The 22,430-nt window shown below is 50.9% G+C and overlaps 1 protein-coding gene across 7 annotated transcripts in view; it reads right to left on the bottom strand.

Annotated features, from left to right (window-relative positions):
- Positions 1–22,430, bottom strand: part of MVB12B (multivesicular body subunit 12B) — a 61,032-nt gene that overhangs the window by 36,510 nt on the left and 2,092 nt on the right. For 3 of the 7 annotated variants that reach the window (XM_054220205.1, XM_054220204.1, XM_054220202.1), the window contains exons 2-7: positions 18,168–18,253; positions 16,978–17,100; positions 11,621–11,728; positions 8,192–8,288; positions 5,291–5,420; positions 4,863–4,985 (exon numbers count right to left, since the gene is read on the bottom strand). In XM_054220205.1, the coding sequence (XP_054076180.1) occupies positions 4,863–4,985; positions 5,291–5,420; positions 8,192–8,288; positions 11,621–11,728; positions 16,978–17,088 (569 nt within the window). In that variant the 5' untranslated portion in view covers positions 17,089–17,100; positions 18,168–18,253. Of the gene's footprint in view, positions 1–4,862; positions 4,986–5,290; positions 5,421–8,191; positions 8,289–11,620; positions 11,729–16,977; positions 17,101–18,167; positions 18,286–22,430 lie in introns of all 7 variants that reach the window. The other 4 variants (XM_054220206.1, XM_054220208.1, XM_054220201.1 and 1 more) reach the window with 2 other exon arrangements.

The following is a 22,430-nucleotide window of genomic DNA, read 5'->3' as shown; positions in this document are numbered from 1 at the left end:
GGTGCTGCCGTAGGCGCCAGTACCCCACCTGTGGCCCCCCCCAGCCAGGGCAGTACAGAGCACCCACTGCCTTTTCCAGCTGGGCCCCACCTCCAGCACCGGCAGCCCAGTCTCTCGCCTGCCCACGGCAGGCATTTTGTACTGCCTGGCTGGACACAAACCCCCTGCACCCAGGAGGCCTTGCCTGCTTCCCCCCGACTGTGACCGGCTGCCGTGCTCCAGCTTGCCTGTCGTGGTTTAGCCAGGAGAAAACCGTGCCCCTTAGATCCGGCAGGCTTGTGCCAGCTCCAGCTGTCCCTGTGGCTGTGTGCACGGGAGCCACACGGCACCAGCGCCATGAGGCTCTCGGGGAAGCGGTCACCCCTCTCCCCATCCTCCATCTGGCTCTGCAAACCGCTGCCTCCTTCTGCGGGTGCCCATGACAGTTCGTGCCTGGCTGCACCAGGAGCTCCATGTGCAGAGACCTGACCAAGCCACTCAGCGTTCCTGACTGCCACCCACCAGGACGGCAACTCCCTCCCGAGCTGCAGCATGCCCGCACCGCTGGCCTCTCCTGGCCGGGCCAGGTGTCCTGCCAGCCCTGCCGCCTCTCCTGGGCACCGGGCACACTTGGAGGTGCGGCACTCAGGGCTGACACGGTTTTCTCACCCGTGTGCCTTTCTGGTTGACTCGTGGCTCTGCCTCCCAGACAGCGGCAGGCACCACAAGCCCCACTGAGACCTGCGGCTGGGGCTCACCTGCCCTCTCCCCTGCCCCACCGCTCTGGTTCTCAATTAGAACAGCCATAGAGAAGTGCCACAGGCATCCCAGGAAAGCAACCAGAGGGGTTCTGTCCTTCTGAACGGAGAGACCGAGTGCTCAGCCACACTAACGCATGATATGAATACAAGCGGACTGCAGCAAGATCTTCCTTCTCCCTGGTAAGCCATTAACCTTTCCGATGACAGCCCTGCAAACTAAATGACTGAACGATTCCCGGGGTCAGCACGAATCTACATTTTCAAAACCTGACATCAACAAGTAAAAGTTGTGACTGAATCCCAGTCTTTCCGAGAGGAAGATTAAACGCCTGTGACACATCATCTGCAATCAGAGTGCTCCGTTTCCCAAAGTATCCGTCACAGATTGATAACATCCACGCAAAAAGTTAAGTGCAATTATGTCTGTCACTGTAAAACACACTTCAGCAGTACTGACTGACATCTTGCTTGCAGCTGACAAATTGTGAGAGGGCTGTTTGAATGACGGTGGTAGAGACTCCTGCAGCACCTTGGGAAGGGATGCGAAACACACTCCCCAACCACAGAAGCCACAGGGGCTCACAAAGCTCCGTGGCTGTGACGGAAGCCATCGCGTAGGCAGCCACAAGGCAAAATGGTTCGCGGTTGGCTCGGGGTACATTCACAGAAGTCAGGGACCTGCTCCCAAAAGGCTGGAACTGGACTCACGAGAGAGGAGACCGTCACACACAACCCGTGCTCTAGCCTACTGCAACAGAGCTTGAGGCACCCAGGGGCTGAGCCACAAGACGCTGCTCAAATGCCCCTGACATGAACTTTTCTCCAAGTCCAGCCATGCACTGGCAACCACCGATCCAAGGGCTGGGTGAAGCAAAAGCATGAAGAGGGCCAGGCGAGTTACCCATTACTAGCACCTCTTTTGGGGAAGGATTACCTTCTTGCTCCCCAAAGCCATGTCACCACGCAGGACCCAAGAGCGCAGGCCTTGAACACGGAGCAGAGGCACCGAGGAAAGTCACATTAAACTCCCACTGGTGACTCAAGTCAACAAAAGCAGTTCTTTAGAAGCAGCCTTCTAGGATGGGAAACTGCAAGTGCATTTCTCCAGGCTGCCAAAAGTGCCAAGAAGCTGTCGCAGGATTTGGAGAGAAAAGACAGTAAAGCAGCTTGATGCCTTGCACAATGGCACGGTTGTGCTCCACAGCACAGCATGCCATCCTCACCGGGACGAGCAAGGGCTGCCGTGAGAGACCAATAAGCCAGATGCCTGCAGTAGGAAAGACCAAGGAGAAGAAATGGCTGAAAAACAACATATGCAGTCCAGCACGAATATCAAACAAAGCCTCCCCTTGCGCAGCTCTGACTGCGAGCCGTAACCCCGCGACACGAGCTGCGGAAGCAGCATTGCTGACGTGCAGCAAGCTATGGAGGTCAAACCCCTGACACATGACACAACTCTGATGTGCCGCCATCCGCTGCCATCAGTAACTGACATCATGGAGCAGAGGCGAAAACGTGGCTGGTGCAGAAATAAGCATCTCCCACAGTAAAAAGTCTTCAATTTAGGAAGGTTTTGCTGTGCAGAAGCTCACTGGTGTGTTTTACCGGTTTAGTTTATATCCAGTGTTAGCAATTGTTCCGGAGCACCCAAGCATACACTCTTGATTTAAAATTATTTTATAGTGGTAGACAGCAACTGAAGAGAACAGCCTAACGGCAGAATCTCCATAGCGCTCTCCATTCGGCACTGCTCACCGATTTTCTCTTAGCATTCATGGCAGCATCAGAATAACTCACTGCTGTTCCTGTCAGGATATATCCACACGGAATAAAACCACAAAGTGGCTACCAGCGTAATCTCATCTCTCTATGGTGATGTAAAAATAAGAGGTTACTTGTGACTACAGTCTTCCACAAAATATTAAGTGTTGAGTAACTTACCACATTGCTGATAAAGTATTAGAAAAGGCTCTCAAGCAGTATGTGTTCCCCGTAATAATGAAATATTTGCAGGATGTACCTTTATATACATTTCTATTTCTTAAAAAATATATTGGATAATAAATAATCAGAGTAAAAAAAGAGACATGAAAGATGCTTTGAATGATCAGGCTGGTGGTGTAAAAGTTACCTGTAAATCACGCGCAGGGCATGAGAGTGGAGCTGGCTACAGACAGGTGGTTTTTACTAGGAGGCATTAATGTAACATTCAATTATTCCACTGCATACTGGCTGTTTTAACTCAGCCAAATTAGAATACATTTTATATTGACTATTTTGACATTTGCTTTATTTGGCAAGTAAAACAAAACTGATCCAATTTCCTTGCAGCCATTGTAAACCATAAACTGTACAACAAGAGGTTATAAAATATATAAGCCTTGTAAACACTTCTTTTCAGACTGTCGCTGATGCTCTGAGCTCTAATTTTGGCCCCGTTCCCAACAGCTCTGACGCTGCTCTGCAGCCTTCCCTGCTCAGCCATAAAGTGACCCTTCCGCACTTAGTGATTAAGGACCGCTATTGACATTCTCTTGCTATGATAATTTTTTCTCTTTATTGTGGAAATCTGCCCAGGCAGGAATTTCTTGCAGACAGAAAATGAAGATCTGTGCCCTAAAATCAAGACATCTTTTCCTCTGATCTCACATGGCCTGTGCCAGCATGTAGCTTATGGCCAGCGGAGCTTCAAAACAGCGTACCAGGTCCCAGTGGGACAGGCTGAAGTCTCCAGCAGACTGCTGGCTTTTCATCTCTTTTGCCTCCATTTGTGTTTGAGAAGCAAGACAGCATCTCTGCCTGCAGCACACCTGACAGCACAGGACAGCAAGCAGAGTGCCGTGGCGTGGCAGGCGACCGAGCAAAACTCTCAGTGAGAGAAACGCCCAAATGCTTTGGAGAGTTCACAGAGCCACCACAAGACAGTAGATTTAAGCCTGGGTCATAGGTGAAGGCTCAAATGTACACGCCTGCCTTACAAAGATATCTGATAGCTTTTTCGGGAACAGTTTACAGCAGTTCAAAAGCGTCGCTCTCTGAAATGACCTGTAAATCAAGACTCCAAAGGACATGAGTATTTTCCATCCATACAATACAATACCCTTTGTATACAAACCAATCCCCTTGGAATTCCTCTCCGCTGTCTCCTTCAAAATTCTAGCTCTCAACAGTTACTGTAATCCTGTAAACTGTATCTGCAGTGTACCAAATGCCTGGTGCAAGAATACATGTTCGCTTAATTAAGCAAAAGCCCAAAGGGACCCATAGAGAGCGTGCTGTGCCCTGGCAATCGCGCGGCCCAGAGCTCAGTCCACGAGCCTCAGCAGTGGGAGCCCGTCTCTCTGGATGCTGTGCTCTCATCGCAAATGCCAGCAGTATAAAGCACTCACTTTAACCTCTGTCTGGGTTAGTCTGTTGCTTAACACCACTCTGTCCAGAGAAATCCAGCAAGTAAGCTGTCAATACAGGACTACTGTTACATGCCAGTATACACACAAGTGCATACATTAATACACACACACACAAATATTGTCTATAACACAGGAAAAACAATTTGGGCAGACGCTGGCCAAAGTGCTGCTCCTGTCAGTCACCGCAGGACGAGCGGTCTGCTCTGCACACTCAGGGTCAGTTGGGTCCAAGAAAAGAAAAAACAAGGCCAGTACTTCACACCACGAGTGGGCTGACTCTGAAGAACAAGCAAAACTTGTCTCCCTATACATTAAAATCTGCATGAGTGCTTCTCCCTCCCTGTGGTCAAGGAGAGAAATCGACTTGGCTACAGTTCTGCCCCATCCTCCAGGGACAACCCATGTGTACTTGTTGAAAACTACAACATCCTGCAGAGTTCAAAGCAAAGAAAAGGTGTGGTTTGCTGTTTCCCTTCCTCTGCGGGCTTTTTCTTTCTTCTGACTTGTTCACCCATATGTCTTTATGCAACGACAGCCAAAGGAACTTCCAGCAGGCAAATACTTGAAAGAACAACACACTCCCTCACTATCAGCTCATGCCATGTAATCATTCCTAGTGAAGCGGTACCCTGCTCTTGATTCTGATGGGTGAGGTTAGTAACAACACAGCACACAGCACCAGGCAGAAGGGGCTGGAAAGCAGAAAGCTTACCTCGGCAGGTTGGGAGCTGGTGTCGAAGATGGTACTTGGGAAGGAGGAGTTGCAGGCTGTGAAGATTCATGGTTGCGTGGAACTTTGCCCATCCGGTACCAAATGCCCATGTTGTTCAACTCCCTGTGCAATCAACACAGAAGACATTAATGCTCCAAGCAAATGCTGCACAGTACACAAGTATTAAGCACTGACGTGTTTCACAAACACCTTGGTTAGTGAGAACCAGTCTAATTGGAGGAAAAAAAAAAAGGGGGGGGTAGTTAATTTCTATCTCAAACTCAGTAAACACTTGTACTTATGTAGACTTTTCTAATGACAAGCTTCAGCTCTTACAACCTACTACTTCGTAATTACAGAAAAACAGGGTGCCGAGCCTTTGCACAACTGAATTCATGACAACAGCTTCTGGAGCGAGGGGCACTTACCCTATGAAGGTGTACTGAGGAGGGGCTTGTTTAGATCTACCCAGGATTCGGATATCGCAGATCGCTGCCTCTGTAGAATCTCGAGGGATGAATTTAATGCACAGCCTCTTCTTTCTGAAAGCTATTTCTTCTGCAAAAACAACCCAGGACAGAGGGTGGTTTTTATGCAAGATTAGGGTATAAGTGTTATTTATTGTCTCTCCAGATATTAGGCAGGTAATTATGGCAGGAACTGGAGCCAAAGAACAGATATATGTCAGCAAACCAGACAGTGCAGTGCCAGTCAGTGACTGGAGAAATTTCCTATCAGGAGCTCTCTGCACACTGTGTGAGATTTGTTATTAGGCACTGCGATAAACCAATACTCCCTACTACCCTCTGCAGAGAAGATAAGACATCACGTATGCCACAGCGTACTGCGCCACAGAACAGACACGGCAGGTGATTCTTCCGCTTCCACGTACTTCTCACGTTCACTTTCTCTTTCCAAGGTAACGTTTGCCTTACCAGCCTGGATAGTCGTATCTAAATATTCCTCCCACAAGCATCACCTCTAGGAACATTCCTGGAAGCTGCTGACACAACCGGTCAGTTTATTCTGCCAAGTGCTTCCAAACAGCCAACCAAACCGAGAGGAGGAACAGGCAGAAAAGCAGACTGACGTGCAGAGGGGCTAACAGTAAAAGCTCTCTGCCCAAATCGCATGCATATTAAGCGCTAATGACCTCTCCTGACTCAGCGAGCACTGAAATGATACTCCCGCCGTGTTTGCCCTGGTATCTTTGTAGGAATAAACCAGATTTACAAAGCAGTAATTGCTAGGACCTCCTACGGGGCACGTGTGCTGCACTGCCCTGTGTTCAGAGGGTGGGTGAACCTGCTGCACGGCCCTTTCCTGCTGTGCACCTCACAGCAATTTCACTTGCGTCCATGTTATCCATCAAGAAAAACTCAAGCCCATCAGAGTTCAGGCTTATCTGTATAATGAATTCATGCATATGCACGCTGTCTGCCTGCATGCAGATACAATCCACATCCAGCTATGGGTCAGCCGCACGACGACGGGTGGTGCTGGCACACAGACAGATTTGTGGGGCTTGGAAACCATTGCTCTACCTCACCCTAGAGAGTCTGCGAGAGTCTCAAGGGGAGCAAGGTGAGGTTTCTATTTGTGAGCGCAGGCACTTGAAAGGCACGACAGAAGTCTATTGATAAACTGAAAATCTAAAGTGCAGATACTGAATGAAAATCTGGAAACAACCAACAAGTACAAAACAAATGCCTGCAAAATAAAACCCCATCAGTTTAATATGAAAAAATATCCTCCAGTTTAAAAATGTGCTCTCACTTCAACAGATGGCAAGCAGCCCTGTCTCTATAGGCTCCTCCTGCTTTGTAATCCACACGTCGGAGAAAGCAATCCATCCCGGCCTCTGAAATCTGCTGTCACACCAGCACCAGTAAATGTACAGGCAGCGCGAGGTGTGTCACAATACAGCATCTGTGCATGCAGCTTTGCAGCTACAGTGCTGCTTTTTAGAGATGGTAAATACCTGCACCCCTGAAGTCTAGTCTTCTCCTGCTTTGGAAAGCTAGGACTTTTATCTGAAGTGCCTAAAACTGATTTTAGGAGCCCAGCATTTAAGGCTTCCACATTTGAAAATTTTGTCAAAACCTAGTAAGGATTACTATATTTAATATACTTACTACAAGTCAACTGTCACTTAGATTAGATCACGGAAACACATACAACCACAAATTTTACCCCGAACAAAATCAGTGCCTCTTATTTGACTTTCACAGTAAGCGCAAAGCTGGCTGTTTGCGTTTGTCTCTTCCACACTTGGCTAGAGTCTGCAGTCTGTAGCAAACTTGGTTTAGGAGCTGGATTCATTAATTACACATGCTTAACCAGAGTTAATTTTAAGTAAACGTATTATAAACAGTCAATCGAAATGTGTTCATTCATCCTAACAGAGGCAGGTATACGCACCACTTCACTAATACAGACAATGCCTCTGCTTTAGAGATTGTATGGGTCGCAATCCAATGCATTTTAAATTAGTTATGAAGTTTCATTCCACCTTTCCACCAGGACTTTCACAAGAATTGCAGCAGGACACGGTAAGTGTCCACCACTCCCAAGGGCGAGCAGGATTTTCTGACAACTCCTCCCTGCACCACACGCGCCCAGGAATTCTGCAGGGAAAGGGGGGGACCCGGGGGAGTGGGAAACGGGCTGCAGAGCCTCTCACTTCTAGTTCACGGTTCAAATCAGAACCAGGTCAGTAGTGACTGAAAAACCATCCTCATTTGCTGCAGACCCAGATGACTTATTCCCTGCAAAGCAGGCTCGTATAACTCCTTTCCACTCACAACTAAGCTGGATTTCATTACTGACGAGCCCTGGTACTGGCCCTGCTCTTGAGCAGCAGCTGTAGACTCAGCACCCGCGCGTGGTGTGCTGCCGCCCTTCCACACGCAGCTCCAGGGGCTCGTCCCCAGCCTCCTCCATGCCGCAAGCCCAGAGCCCTGCACGCCTGCTGACAGCAGAGTGCTGCACCAGACCTGGCTCCAGCTGCCGTGAGTCTCAGGGGATCCGAATACACTGTTTGGGAACTGCTGGCTTAGATGTTGCAGCAAAGCCATTTCTGCCTCACAGAAATGAGGATGGTATTTTCCCTGGACATTCCACTTGTGCCTTCTCTCAGCAAGCGCAGCCATTCCCTGCTGTTTCATTGCAGCCCAGAGCTGCCCCCAGCCATGCACACGGAACCCCAGAGAGCAGCAGGGCTGAGAGCATCCCTCTGCCCGGGACACAGCCCTCCACCACCCAACCCACAGGCACCCATGGAGCAGCTGCTCCCAAGGCACGGGACTGGAGAACAGACGCCAGCTTACGAGTATCGATGGTCTCCTGGATGGGGATGAAGCCCACAGGTAAAGTGTCCTTGATATCGATGAGCTTCATATCAACCAAGACGTTGCCTAAATGACTCTTTGGAGAGAAAAAATAAATAGGTGACTATGACAATTTCACCAAATTCAAACCCAGCTTTTCTCACCCGCTGAGCCCCAAGACACCTTGTCATTGTATCTGGCCACCAACTTAAAAAATGGTAAGGAGGTACCAAGCCAACACTTGCAATTGTCCTCTCTGCAGGAACTACATGATGATTGACTAGGAGATACCGGACAGCTTTCAGCATTTACAGATTCTCACACCTCATCCGCTGCCATACTTCTGGATCCTCGGAAGCACAAGCAAATTCCTCTCTTTGAAAACATGGCAGTTCAAAGTATTACCTCCACCAACTCACCCACTAAGCAGGTCACCTGAGTTCTCACACACTTTACATCTACAATAGCAACATGACATTTCCGTGACAGTAACAGCAGAAAGCATTACGGGAAGACGGTTCATGCAGACACAGCCAAAGTTATTACATGCATTAGCTAATTAGTACTGAATAGACATGGTTCTAGCTCCAAACGCAGGCACGCTCCAGAAGAGCAGGCCATTTGGAACAAAGAACTTCATTTGGAGTCCATATGAATTCTGAACTGATGCCTCGTCCTATTAATCAAGGCTTGAAGAGCTCAAAACACAATTCAGAATGACAGCCTCCACAATTGTTTAGAGACCAGATTTTCTTTGCAGTTCTCGTTAAAGCCAGCATTGCTGCCAATAATCTGGATTCACGTATGGAAGAAAAACACTGTAGTTACTGCACAGCCTTTATAAACAGAAATGCAATACAGAACAATTAAAATTTCATCCTAAGCCATCAAACCACATCAGCGTGTTTTACTGTTACTGGTTGTTAAGTATCTCCTTTAGTTTTTTATCTGGCAGAGTATTTCAGGCAAACCTCCACTCTCTGATTATTACACTGAACTATCTTAAAACATATTTAAATTTGCAGGGGAGATCAGGTCTGAGTTGATTTTTTGGAGGTTCTGCATTTCACGCCCTCCTGGCAAGGAGTTGTCCCACTCGTGCAAAGTGGCCAAGGCCAGGCAGCCCCCACATGCCTCAGCCCCCACTTTGGCCAGGGCAGCTCAGAGCGAGCAACGCTGGATGCTGCAAAGCCTGAATGTATCAGTTAACGTGGTCCTGGCACAGCAAATAGTAGAAGAAGTGGTCGCTGCTGAATCATCTTTCGTGTTTTATTTATCCAAACTGTCTGGCTGTGTTACATCAGCGTGCAACTTCCAGCTGAACCAACCATCATTCCTCCATCAACAGCAGACAGGTAGGAGAGATGCCTCTGATAAGTTCGTTAGCTGCGGAAACGCGGGGAGTCAGCACCGATGCTCTGCCACACACCCAGGAGAAAAGGGCACAAAGCCTCCCTGTTTGAGAGATGCACCACTCTGGGTCTTCTCACCATGACACTCAAACACCAGCAACGTCCTCATAATCTGTCAAATACTGGAAGCTGTTGAGAATGATGATTCTGATAAAGACACACTACAGACCGTCTCCGTTATAAACCTGAGGTGCGTTAACTCTGCTAACTACAATGTGTTCTTTAGGACAAATAGTTCCCAGTGTTTTGTTAAAAACAAAAAAACTCTGAGCAGTAAAACTTCCAACTGAAAGCACAGCACCACATCAGTGCCCAGGTGAGAGGAGCCTCTCCGTCCTGGATGAGGTCACTGCTACTGGAGAGGACAAAGGCCTTTTAACCCACTGAGGTCCCCACTCAGGCAGCACATTGTGCCCCTGCGTGGCTGGAGAGGACTGGGAGGGGAGGGAAAGCTCTTGCTGGGCTAACTGGGGACAAGGATGCTGCTCCCTGCACAAGGGGAGAAGGCTGTTCCCCCCTGGTCTGGTCCCCTCCTTCTCCCAGCCCATCAGCCCACTGCTATCCATTGGGTATGGCCCACGGTGAACCACACAGTGAACCGAACACAGGCAGCGGTGCCCGCAGGCTGCTGCCCAGGAGCGCTGCCAGAAGCGCCCGTGGGTCTAGTGTGCCAGTGATGCAGGGCTTGAAAGAACCCGCGTGCGGGACGCAGCGACACGCAGCACAGCTCACACACCAGGCTGCTGGGCAGCTGGGACCGGCAGTGCTCCACCACACTCCTTTTAATTCACTCCTCATCAATATGAGGAACATATTCCCAAACCGTGCCGAGCAGAGGATTCGTGCCAAAAGCCCAACAGGCACCCACGGAGGGTTTTTGCATTGTCTTTGGTAGCCAGCAGTTGCTACTATCCTGTAATTATTTCTGACAACCTCACATTTAAGGTAGCCACAGATAAACTTAATACTCAAACCATCACAAATCTTTCTGTTTAATACCCTCCCTGCCTATTCTGGGGCTATTATTCCTGCTATTGCAGGTACTCCAGGATGAAAAGCACAATTATTGTCCATTCACCCCAGGAAGTGATATTTCCCATAGCTCTGGAGCTTTATTTTAATCTAGAGGCAAGCAGGGAAGCGGATGGAATAAAGGTCAAATGCTGCAAATTGGCAGCCCCTGGCTTTCCTGTCAGGACCCACGATCAGCCTCTGAAGTCGCAGTTGCTTTTCTGTTCTTGTCATTGGTGAAAGCACGAGTACAAAGTGGTATCTCCGTACCCTGACAACTGAGTCACTGTGAATAACCAAAACACGACGAAAAGCAGGATTACCCACTAGATGGAGTGCATTCATTGTAGAATTAAATAGTTCCTCCAGAAAAGAGGAAGTTTTCACACTAGCCTCAACCAAAAACACAGTAGAAGGCATCAGGCTCTCACTGCACATGGCCTCCTCTCCTCCAGAACATGTGGGCAGACAAGCGCCACTAATCAGAAATTAACTTATGCTTAATAGCCACACTGGAAGATTACAAGAGCGTGGTAGCAAATGCACAACATGGGCAAGTTCTCAAGACTCAGCACCAAAAAACAACATAAAAAGAAATGCTAACCCTACAGAAAATATCTGTGATGCCCCTGGATTCAGAGACTAACATTTCCTTCATCAACACTACCTGCAGCATTTGCCTCTCTAGGTAGAGTTAGAAACTCGTCAGGAGGATGAGCATGAAGTGCCCATTGCTGTATCAGGAAATGCTGTCGTGAGGGGGTTGCTGAAATGCAAGCATTCCCTTTTCTTCTGCTTTTATTGCCGATTTTGCCAGCAATTTCTTTCCATGAAGAACATAGACAAAATGCAAATACCTAGCCATTGCAGTTTGCCTCCTGACTCACCCAAATTCAGTGAAATGCCTGCTTGAATTATAATTGGCTCCATAAAATGAATCATCTTATGGGTAAGAGCATACCAGGCACAGATGCAAATCATGCAGGCACTCAGCAAACACACTTACATTTTCTTTTGAAAATGATCTCGTGAAGCACAGGTATCGTGTGACCTTGGATTTAAATAAGCCATCTTTCCAGAGGTCAGCATCCAAGCCATCTGCTGTTTGTGCAACCTGCAAAGAAGAGACAGAGGGAGAGAGGAGACATGTGAGCCAAGATAAAGTTAATATATGTGCAGTACTTCTTCCTCAGACCTCTTCTAATTAACGGTAGCCCGAACTCTCACAGCATCTCATTAGTTTCTTCACGAGGTGCAGTGCAAAGAACTTCCAAGAGGAGGTATAAAAAGAAGTTCTAAAAAAGCTGCCTCTCGGGAGGCCGTTGATTAAAGATGCTCTGACAAAGGCTATTCTAATGAGGCAACAGCAACTTTGGTTACAGGCTCTAAACAACAGTTTGGAAAAGTCAGCATATCGAGGCTCTCATTACCACCCTACACGCGAGGGCACACTGGGGCAGGCTGAGAAGAGGAGGGCTCTGTGTAGACAAAGCACAGAAACTGCCCAGTCTCAGTATTTTCTTCACAGAAAAGCCACTGAGGAATTCCATCTCCCAGGCCCAAAAGCTGCTTCCAGCAGCTGGGGAAAGCCCTGCTCAGGCGCAGACTGAGCAGCAGTGCCATGTGCGAGGATGCACCCTGCGAATGTCCCTCTCCAATGCAACCCCACGAGTGAATCAGTGGCGCACACCTCACGGAGGGCAAAGGAAACAGACCCTGAGCCCTCCACTGAAGAGACGCAGGCACGAGCAGGAAGAGAGCGGCAGAAGATCTCACCTTCGAGCTGACTCAAGCGGTGGGCACGAGGCAGCCCCGCGCCCAGGGAAAAGGCTCTGCTCTGTCCGCAGCTGGGCACTCGCCCTGCAAGGTGTGAGCTCTACAAGCCTCTGCTCCAAAAGGTTTGTTGTTGAATAAGAGAGGAAACAAGAGGGAAAACACAAGGAGGAGGGTAGCAGAAATAACATCGCCCCACCAGACTAGTGCCCGACTGATGGCTCCCAACAGAAGACTAGTGTGGTCTGAAGCTACGCAGAAGCACAGCTGAACTTCTGCCTAACGCCTCTCAGATGGGGGCAAACGGCCCCACTGCAGCTCTTCCAAGTCTAATCTTACTGAGTCGAGTAAGACCTCGGCCCCAGAGCAGCCTGATAACAAAGAGCTGACATTTGTTGTTGCTGTTTGCACCCATGTTTTGTCGAGCAGAGACCCTGCGCAGGGCACAGGAAGCAAGAGATGTGTGCTGACAAGACCCTCCAATTATCCAAAGTGCGGGAGAGAAAAGCATGTTTATGGTCTGATCAGCAAAGGAAGCGAAGTGCATTGGCTGCTCTTCACATTTCAGCAACTGCTGTCCACAAGCCCCTGCTCAGCTCAAGCACACACAGCTTTTGCAGTCAGGCTTCTGCAAAAAACATGCATTATTTTTAAACAGTAAAATTTTAAGGATTTTGGTGGGTTTCTTTATTATTCCTTGAATTCAACTTTCCTTAGGTGTTAGTTTATATAAAATCCACATGCATCTCCCTCCACTATGGGTAAGTGAAAAGATATTCAGAAAACAGACTGCTTAGAAAAACTGTTAGCATATAGGGACACTTAGCTTGAACTCCAGCCCTTGTCAGAAACAGTTTGAGGGAATACAATCAGATTTAATCACTTTGTTAATTAATAAGATTTGAGTTCTATGTTTCAGTTTTTCTTGTGTTAGTCAGTTTTGTTTTCTTTGTTCCCACATTAAAGATGCTCAAAACTCAACAGGCAGCAATAGACCCTGCAGCTGTAAAATTGGTGCTATGCAAGTTGCTGTCAAGTGTGCTTTTTATCTAACCTCTGTAAGCTTTAGGAAGTTTACACTACTAACAACAATACCAAATAATTTCTGAGGTGGAAGTACATCACTTCAGTTGATATCATCTCCTCTACAACCCACTGCCCAGGGCACAGCTGGATCACAGCTGGCCGAGACCTTCGAAAGGCCCCCACGCTGACACTGCTGCCCCTCTAGAGGAAGGGAGGCCTGGCACTGCTTTACTCTGACTTAACGATGAAAAAACCCCCAAAACTCCAACACACACCACACATCCTGTTAGGAACAACCCTGCCATTCTAAACCATCAAATATCTAGTAAAAAGACCCAAGATGGTTCTGCAGGGAGACACAGCAGTGAGGCACCCGACCCATCTCCAGGGAGACGCAGCAGTCCCCTTCCTGCTCCTGCCTCTGCCCGATGGCTGGCCTGGGCAGTGTGGGAGCCGGGCACCGCCGGCACCCAATGGCAGGACCCGGGTCCTCGGCTCCCGGCAGCGCCAGGCCTGGCCCAAAGCGCTGCCCCTTGGGGACAGGGTCCCTGCCGAGCAGCCGCTCGGGCCCCTCCAGCTGAGCTGCCGGTCGCTGCCCAGCTGCCTGCCCCGACAGCCCCACGCAGGTCGCACCATGCCCCTGGAGCACCGGAGCAAAAAGCAGCCGGGGGTAAGGGCTCACCAGCCCCAGGGCCCTGCGGGAACACCAGCAAAACCATTTCTGTTTCTGTCGAGATGCAACAGTCACAGGCGATGTCCCCAGCAATTAACCCTGAGCACTGTGCCTCCGCATCATCCTGCTGAAGACTTTTTCCAAGCCTGCAGAATGTAAGCATGCATTAACTTGTCAGAAAACTCATGCGGAAAGAAAACAGAGCAATATAAACAGGAACTTCTTACATCATCTGCTGGGCTCCTGCAGGCAAGGAGGATCCCCACCACTCTCGAACCAGAGCCTGAGCAGCACAGGATGGCAGCGTGCCCTCGGTGGGGCAACATGGAAAGGAGCCGACCTGGAGAGGTCCAGAGACCTGCCCAGCAGGACGGGTGCTGTGCAGCCCTGGCTCACTGCCTCCTTCACCTGGCAAACAGGCAAGGAACGTGAGGGATGGAGGACCCGACACTGGGCACCCAGTGCCCCAGGCACAAGGAATGGTCCTTCTCCTCATGGAGCTGGGGGAAGACACTCCTCAAGCATGTGCCACAAACAGATGGACTCGATGGAGTGACATCCAGTAAGAAGGTGACCCTCCAAGTGTGGGGTGATCTACCTGCTGCGCAGCAGTCAGTATGGGGTTACTGCTAATGCAGAACAGGCCTTTGGCAAACGGACCCACTAAACCACCTGCCCCATGGCATGGGTCTGCCCCACTGGTGGAGCACGGGGCCGGCCCTGGGTGAGCAGCACGCTCGGCGCTCGCCCCAGAGCAAACCCCAGCATGGAGCTGGTGTTCAGCTCACAGCAAGGAACGCGACTGCACAGCAGCCACACCTCTCTCCTACCCCAGGCTGCCTGCCTCCTACCTCTCCTCCCTTTCCTCCCCACCCATGCGCTCAGTCTTGCCAGTTTGGGCAGATTTTCAGGAATCTAAGTTCAGACACACTCTGTACATTTTGGCAAAATCAAGTCTTTGGTGCTTCAGCTGTTAAAAGACCTGGCTAGTCATTACAACCATCAGTAGCTGTTTCCTAAGCAGACACAAAGGCAATGGAGGTTTCTGAGTAATTAAAAAACTACTGAGGGGAAGAAGATCTCCGACCCATTCACCAAGATTCCCCCAGGTCTGCTACCCTGGGCTCTGCTGCAACACCAACTCCAGCCGGGCGGTATGCCGAACGCCAGGGCTCCATGAGAACCTGGAAAACGGAGCAGGACATTCCCTGGGCATTCAACTTACACCTGGCTTCCAGAGAAGTCACAGGGCAGTGGCAACCCCACATAACACATGCTGTTCCAGAGCCCTGACTCACGCAGAGGAGCCACCTTCCCAGACACCCAGGCAGGGAGAGCACAGCCCTGTAAGCCACTGCCCCGTGGGTTTGGGCACCAGGACACCCTGTCGCATGAGGCTGGCACTCAGAGCGGCCCCATCACTGCAGGTGCCGTGTATGGAAAGGACCCCAATCGCAGCTCACAGCATCCAGGCGCAGAGCCGGACTGCTGATTTGCTGTACACGAGGCTGAAGGAGTAAGCGTGTGGAAGCCATGCTTGGGGTAAGCCAAATGCAGTTTACAAGCTCCTTGTAAACTGAGAGGAAGGCAGAAGAACCAGAGGAAAGGCAGCCTCCTCCCCATGCCCCCTAGGAGAGAGCGACCCACATTCACAAGCATTATTACAACACCACCATAATTGGATTAAGCCACAGGAAGACTCTTTTATCTTGTTTAGTTTAAACTGCGTTAGCGCTGAAGCTCCCTATTAAACCACAGACAGGCTATCTGGGGTGAGCGCTCTCTCTGCCCAGTCATTTAGGCAGAATGCAATTCTGTTATCACAACTCTCACATTGTCCCATGCTCCTTTATCAGGCCAAGCAGCTAATTACACAGCCTGGCTCACACAGGTAATCAACGCTCAGAAAAATGCAGTAAATGCAGAAACCTTCCAGGTCTTTAAGGAGCCTTTTCACAATTCCCTCCCTCATGTCCTTACTTCAGCCTGATCCATTTTCTTCCTTCTCACACTGAACAGGGTATGCAACGATCCAGAGCTGAAAAGGTGTGAGCAAAGCCCCAGGTCAACTGGTTTCCACTCCCACCCACGCAAGCTGTGTGACTCTGGAAAACCAAGATGTGATGTCACACAGTTGGAACAGGATACAGAGAGAGGTGAGCAGATGGACTACGGGCCAAATCTTTCTATATAGAGCTCTGCAAGGTCAGTATTTATGATATTTCACTGTTTGGGACACTAGTCTATGGGGAGAAAAATCTCGCTGTTGGTTACACCACAATTATTCCAAGGAACAAGCAGCTGCTAAACAGTGACCTCCCTTTATCCATTCACATAGTCAGCTCTGCTGTATCCAGCTGCTTTTTCCTGTTTCCCAGCCTCCTGCCAAAGCCTAGTTTAGAGGTTTGCATCCTGTCAATCAAAATCATCTTTGCAGTTTCAGCTGGATACAAAACCCTTTGCTTCCCACTCTGGAGCTTCTCATCATCATTGTGCAGCGCTGATATGTGGGATTAAACAGCTGATGCGGGATCCATTTATTCAGAGATATAATTTGTGCAATACTTAGGACTCCTCCAGGATGAATGTTACTAGGATTATTAAATTTGCATGCCACAGTGGCCAGCTGTTTCTGAAAACCCCTCCTCCAGGTAATTACACTCCTCTGGAGTGGCACAGATGAAGTAGCACGATTGTACCCACAAACCTCCACTGAGGGAAAGCACTAAGTGCTGCGGGCTGAGAGGTGGGCAGCTGGATATCAAATTACTTCTTAAAGTACACATCTGAAGGCAAGCCCTCCCTGGAAGAGATGCTGTTCCCAGCGAAGTAAAGCCTCATTAGTGCAGAACCAAAGCATTAGCAACAGCAGCTGAAACAGCTCTACTTACTACATCATAACCCGTCGGTGCTCGGTTCCGGGATGCGACCACACCAACACCCGTGATGGGATCCATTGGCAAGTCGGGCAAGGCATCTGAGAGGTCTCGCACTTCAGGCATTATGGACTGATCCTGAAAGAAAGGACTAGAATTAACGGGCTGCTTGGCAGCATACCGCAGCAGAAGACAGAGAGCACCGAGAGCCTACATGCATGCCACAGTGCCTGTGCTGACACACCACAGACTGCCAAGTCAAACAGAGGATTAGGCCAGACACACCTTCTGCACTTTCATTTGCTTTTGATAAGAGGGTACATTTGTGCAATGCCCAATAGGTTTGGAATTTGGGCCAGCAGCCCCTTCTGAGATTAATTTTGATGTTTCCAGGATACTTAGCATGGGCTGGTTTCCATCTAGCAACGATGGGAAAACCCAAGCTCATTCCCTTTCCTCCCAAACAGAGAGCAAATTTCATCCCTGAGTCAGGCTGGTTGAAGCAGCTCTGCCATTTTAAGCAGCAAGAAATCTGCTCCTAATGCCTTCATTGGGAGGTTGCCCATCCACTGCGGGTGTTAGACACGCTGGGGGTTCCCCTGCGAGTTGTCAGTCCCATCGCACCCTCCTGAACCAGACCATTTTCATGTAGCAGCACAGATGTATCTGGCGCTGTATGCGAAACCGCACTTGCTGCAGAGAGCCTCAACACCAGGGGAACACAGATGAAGCAGCACGGGATGCTCTGATGCAAAGCAGACAGAGGCCTTGAAGAAGCCTGAGCATCTTCCAGGAGAAGGGAGCCATCACCAAGTACTTCAGGGGAGGGGGATATGCACAGGGGGATAGAAGCAGGTAAGACCAACTAATTCCGGAGAGATGCTGTGGCAGGAAGCAGGAGGAGAGAACAAGAGAGCTGCTCATACAACTCGCTGAGGAGGAGAACGGGGAAAGGTGCCACTGCCTGAGCATGTGGTCTCCTGCAGAGGCAGCCAGTTAGGGCAAGTCTTCTCTGGCTTTCAGGCAGGAATGCCCCAGGAAACCGCCCCCCACGCACCCCGAGATAAAAGGGCAGTGCTTTGTGTAAACAAGCGTCACTGCTGCGCAGCCAGACAAGCCGTGAACCAGAGCTACCTAATTCAATTCCCTCCTCAGAGCAATTAAACCCCAGCATTTCTAGGCCATGTAGACAGCTTGTTACTTACTGCTTCTAGAAAAGGCAGAGGTGAGTGCTGGTGCCAGTGGGACCTGGGTTTACACTTCACAATGCCCAGTCAGAACAAACATCGTGCTGCAGGCAATAAAAAAGAGCAAGTCTGGGCCCTATGTAAATAATAACAATGTCACACGAACAGCCAGACTACCTGAGGAGTCCAAAGCAACAGAAGCTAGTGACCAGTAATGGGGAAAACACTATTGCCGGTGAACCAAACCCAGGAGAGAGCTTTGCTTCGGCACCTAGACAAGCACCCAGCAGGCACAGAGCAATGCAGTCCCACTTTGCTCCCTACGCAGTTGAAGCCTCCGAAGCATGACTAGAAGCGCACACCGAGTCGCAGGGGCTCACCCTCCCCTCCCAGAGGGCTCCCTGTCCTCAGGGCGGGCAAGGAGCCGAGGACCCTGCCACAGCAACGCCAGCGGCACCGGCACAGCCCAAAAAAGCTCGCACCGCTGCCTGCACTGCTCCACCGGCTCGGCCAGATACCTTGCAAATAATCCAGAACCCATTGCCTTAAACGCGCAGTATCAAGCAAACATAATGTGAATTTAAGGAAGAACTCACAATCTGTTCTTCATACAGATGCACGTTTTCTGAAACTTTTCCAAGTCACTCTCAATAATGCAATGACTTGTTATTACACATCGGGAGGAGCTGGGAGATAATGAATGCTGATAGGAGCTTCTCTTAGGCCATTTTGAACTGAAATCCAGGTAAGTGAGGACACTCCCCAGCACACTAAGAGCACCGCACAGCAGGTTCCAGCACAGCTGCACCAAGGGGAAACAGATCCACCTCCCCGGCACCTCTGGCCTCCACCAAACCTGCCCTAAGTGCCAGCTGCTCTGCAGAGGCAAGGATGGCCGGGATGGCACCAACACCTCACCTCAGGGGAGGAAGCAGAGGGGCTGAGCCCCCTCAAAGCCCTGGTGGCCAGGCAGCCCCAACACTCCCTCCTCTTCCGCAGTGGCGATGGCAGGGACGGGATTAACACAGGCCGGGGACCTGCTGCCAAATGCTGCCCATGGTCCGGCTGGCCACACTGGGCCTGCTGCGGGGAAGCCCAGCAGGACCCCAAGCAGCAATGTTGGCCTGGGGAAAGCTGGGACAAGGCCCTGGGGGTCCCCAGCCCCACTGCAAGGTCGGGAGGGGAGGGGGGGAGTGTGCCTCTACCCATGGCCTGGTGCTGCTGGGCTGGGACCCCCGGCCTGGCAGGAGGAAGAAGGGTGCCTTTGTCGGAGGCCTTTGCGGTCCCACTCAGCGCAGCAGGGGGAGGGGACACAGCATCAATCCCCACTTTGTGCCGGCTCACACAAAGACCCTGTATGGCGGCGGCGGCAGCAGCCGAGCACAGAGAACGGGGCTTTCCGCCTCGGGAGGGCGGGAGGCGGAAGCCACGGGGTGAGACGCCATGCAGCACCGGCACAGGGCCCGCAGCAGCACCCTGCTACAGCAAGGGCCCAGCGAGCTCCACGCAGCCAGCACCCTCTGCCCAGAGCTCGGACCATGCCCACAGCCGGCAGAGCATCCGCCCAGGAAAGGAGCTGGTGGGCACATCCTGCCCGGCCACTGCCGCACTGCACGGCTTTGCCGCGCCTGGGCCCCACTCAGGGGAGCTTCCGCCCAGGAGGGTGGCACCAAGGAGGCATCTGGAACAGATACGGAGCAGCAGCAATCAGTTTGTGCACTCCGATAAATGTTTTTGTGAACTCTGCACAGGTCAGAGGGGAGTCTCAGGCCAGGCAATCATACAGACGATCGGTTACATTGCCCTTCTCCCCCAGGGTGCCTGCAAAGTTTGGTTTCTTTTCTATCCCGCCTTTGAACTTAAAAATATAAAACAAACACTGAAAGAACTGATTAAATTAAGGAGCAGGATTCTATAAATACTCCTATTAGGCAGCTTGTTATTTTAATAAAGTTCTCTTTAAACGACACACATTTGACCTATACACCCGCCTAACATCATGGTGGCCAAGAACTCAAACCAGCTGACCAGGAGACGGCCTTTCACCATCCAGTGCTAAGCGGCCTTTGCCGAGCTCTGCAGAAGGGCCTCAGCCACTCCACCCACTGCGGGGTTATTCTGGGAACAGCCCAAAACAATTAGAAGAACATTTTTCCCATTAGTAGGGAACATGCTCCCTGGAGGTCATTCTCAAGCGGGGCCACATCCAGCCCCCAGCACGCCCGGGCAGCAAAGAGAAGCCGGATGCGAGCCCTGGGGCAGGAAGAAGCTTCAGAACTGCTTGGACAAAGCCAGCAGGGAAAGGATGTGCCTCCACCAGAGAAAGTCACCCTGCATCCTGCTGGCACCGGACCCAAGCAGCACATGGCAGAGCGGGGCAGGATGGCCGCAGGATGAGATGCAGAGAACGGGCTCTTGGCACGCAGCCGCCACGCTGCTGGCTTTATCACAAACGCTTCCCCGCTTCCCGCCCCCTCAAACCGGCCGTGCCATGGGGCAGGAGGCACAAGGGTCTCAAGGATCTTGATGCCCGGCTGCAGCAGAGGCCTTCAGGGACCCTGCCAGCCTCTCCCACAGCCTTCTTCCCTCTGCCGTCAGCCAAGGCCCTGCTTTACCTTCTTTGCCTCCTCCCGCCCAGGGTTTGGGGGAACCACTTGCTTCATGTGGCAGACCCAGACTGGCCCCAAAAGGCCCCTGGCACAGCCCCCATCCTGCTCTCTCAGCAGCGCAGCAAGGCCCCCTGCTCCAGCCCAGCAGCGATGGCTCCACGGGCCGCAGCACACGGAGCGGCAGCAGAGACCAGTGCTGGGGTGCCCTGCAGCAGGCAGAGCTGCCGACCAGGCTTCCAGAAGCCTTTGCACCAGGGAGTTTGAAGCCAGCGGGCTGATGGCCTTTTACACACATCAGACCAAGCGGCACTGTCCTGCCCTGCCATCCCTGACTCCAGAGGCTGCCAGTCTGCACAGCAAGCCACCAGGTACGGGCAGGGGAGAAGAGCACAGGCAGCAGGCAGTGACATTTAGTCACAAAGCCACACACGTACAGTCCAGCCAGGGTCTCAGTTTGATCCCCCACCACACAACACTCATTGGTGCTCCGCTCTGGGTCCTCCAGCACCTCCTTTAACCCGCACAGCGCATCTGCTCCCTAGATGTGCAACACGGGCCCGTGCTGCCCTGGCAACGCAGCTCCAGGCAGCTGCCTCAGCACCCCGAGTCCCGCACCCTGCCGAGACGGCAAAGCCCAGGGGAGCTCATCACCCCCAAGGGGGCTGTCCTGCAGCCACACGCCTCCCTTTCTCCCAGCACCCCCACAACTGACTGTTCACGTCCCTTTCACTCGCTCTCACCCATTCTCTCACTAGCTCATCTCCGCTTTTATTAGTTTATCCTAGGCATACTTTTCTGCTGGCTTCACTGTCCGTTTCAAGTATTCCACTGAGGTGACTGACCACACACACTGCTGGGCTTTGGCTGGGACACATATATAGCAAAGGAACATGTTTTCAGAAATAAATGTATTACTGACAGTTTGGACAGTATTTTTCCCTTTCGGTGGTCCTTTTCAACAAGTTAGGCAAGTTCAAGAGCTGGTGGGTACATGATCAGATCAGGCCTGATGATGTATTTGCCACAGAAGCTTCACGCTGCCAGCAAAGCGGGTCAAGTTCTGAAGTTAAATAGCAAGTGACTTGGAGAGAGAATGGTCTTATTGTTTCTTCCTTCAACTAGAAGCCCTGCACTTTGACACGGACTTGCTCTTCCCACAGGCAGAAAAGTATGAGCTAAGGCAAAACTGGAAAAAAATTATCAACTACCTCACTGAGTTCCTGCACCCTGCAGGAAATAATCCCATCAAACCAAAGCAGACACACTTCTAAAACCCTCGCTCACATGCTCGGGTTATCGCTCCATCATTTTGAAAAGGCGGTAGGTACTGCTGGCACAACGCGGGTTGCTTAGAAGTTACACTGACGTACTCCTCCGCATGCCCGGTCCTCCCACCGCGTCCGGGAACAGGACACAACCCCAGCCAATTTTCTATTTCTGTTCATGGAATAGGACATAGTTTCAATCAGAAAAACAGGAGATCGTGGCAGGATGCAGGGTCAGGGCCCTGGAGGCCTCCATCACAAGCAGGCAGGATTTCACTTTCACATTTCGCCCCAAATGAAGGTATGTCTGGAATCACCCCTGCACCCAGGTTCCCATCTTCAAGACAGCTGTCCCATATCAGCTGCAGAATCTCTACAATTTGTGACCAAACTGCATGGAAACAGGA

This window comes from Rissa tridactyla, chromosome 14 (genome assembly GCF_028500815.1).
Source record: "Rissa tridactyla isolate bRisTri1 chromosome 14, bRisTri1.patW.cur.20221130, whole genome shotgun sequence".
In the NCBI taxonomy this organism is placed as follows: domain Eukaryota; kingdom Metazoa; phylum Chordata; class Aves; order Charadriiformes; family Laridae; genus Rissa; species Rissa tridactyla.
Note: the sequence above shows the minus strand (reverse complement) of the source record. Positions and strands in the feature narration are given on the sequence as shown.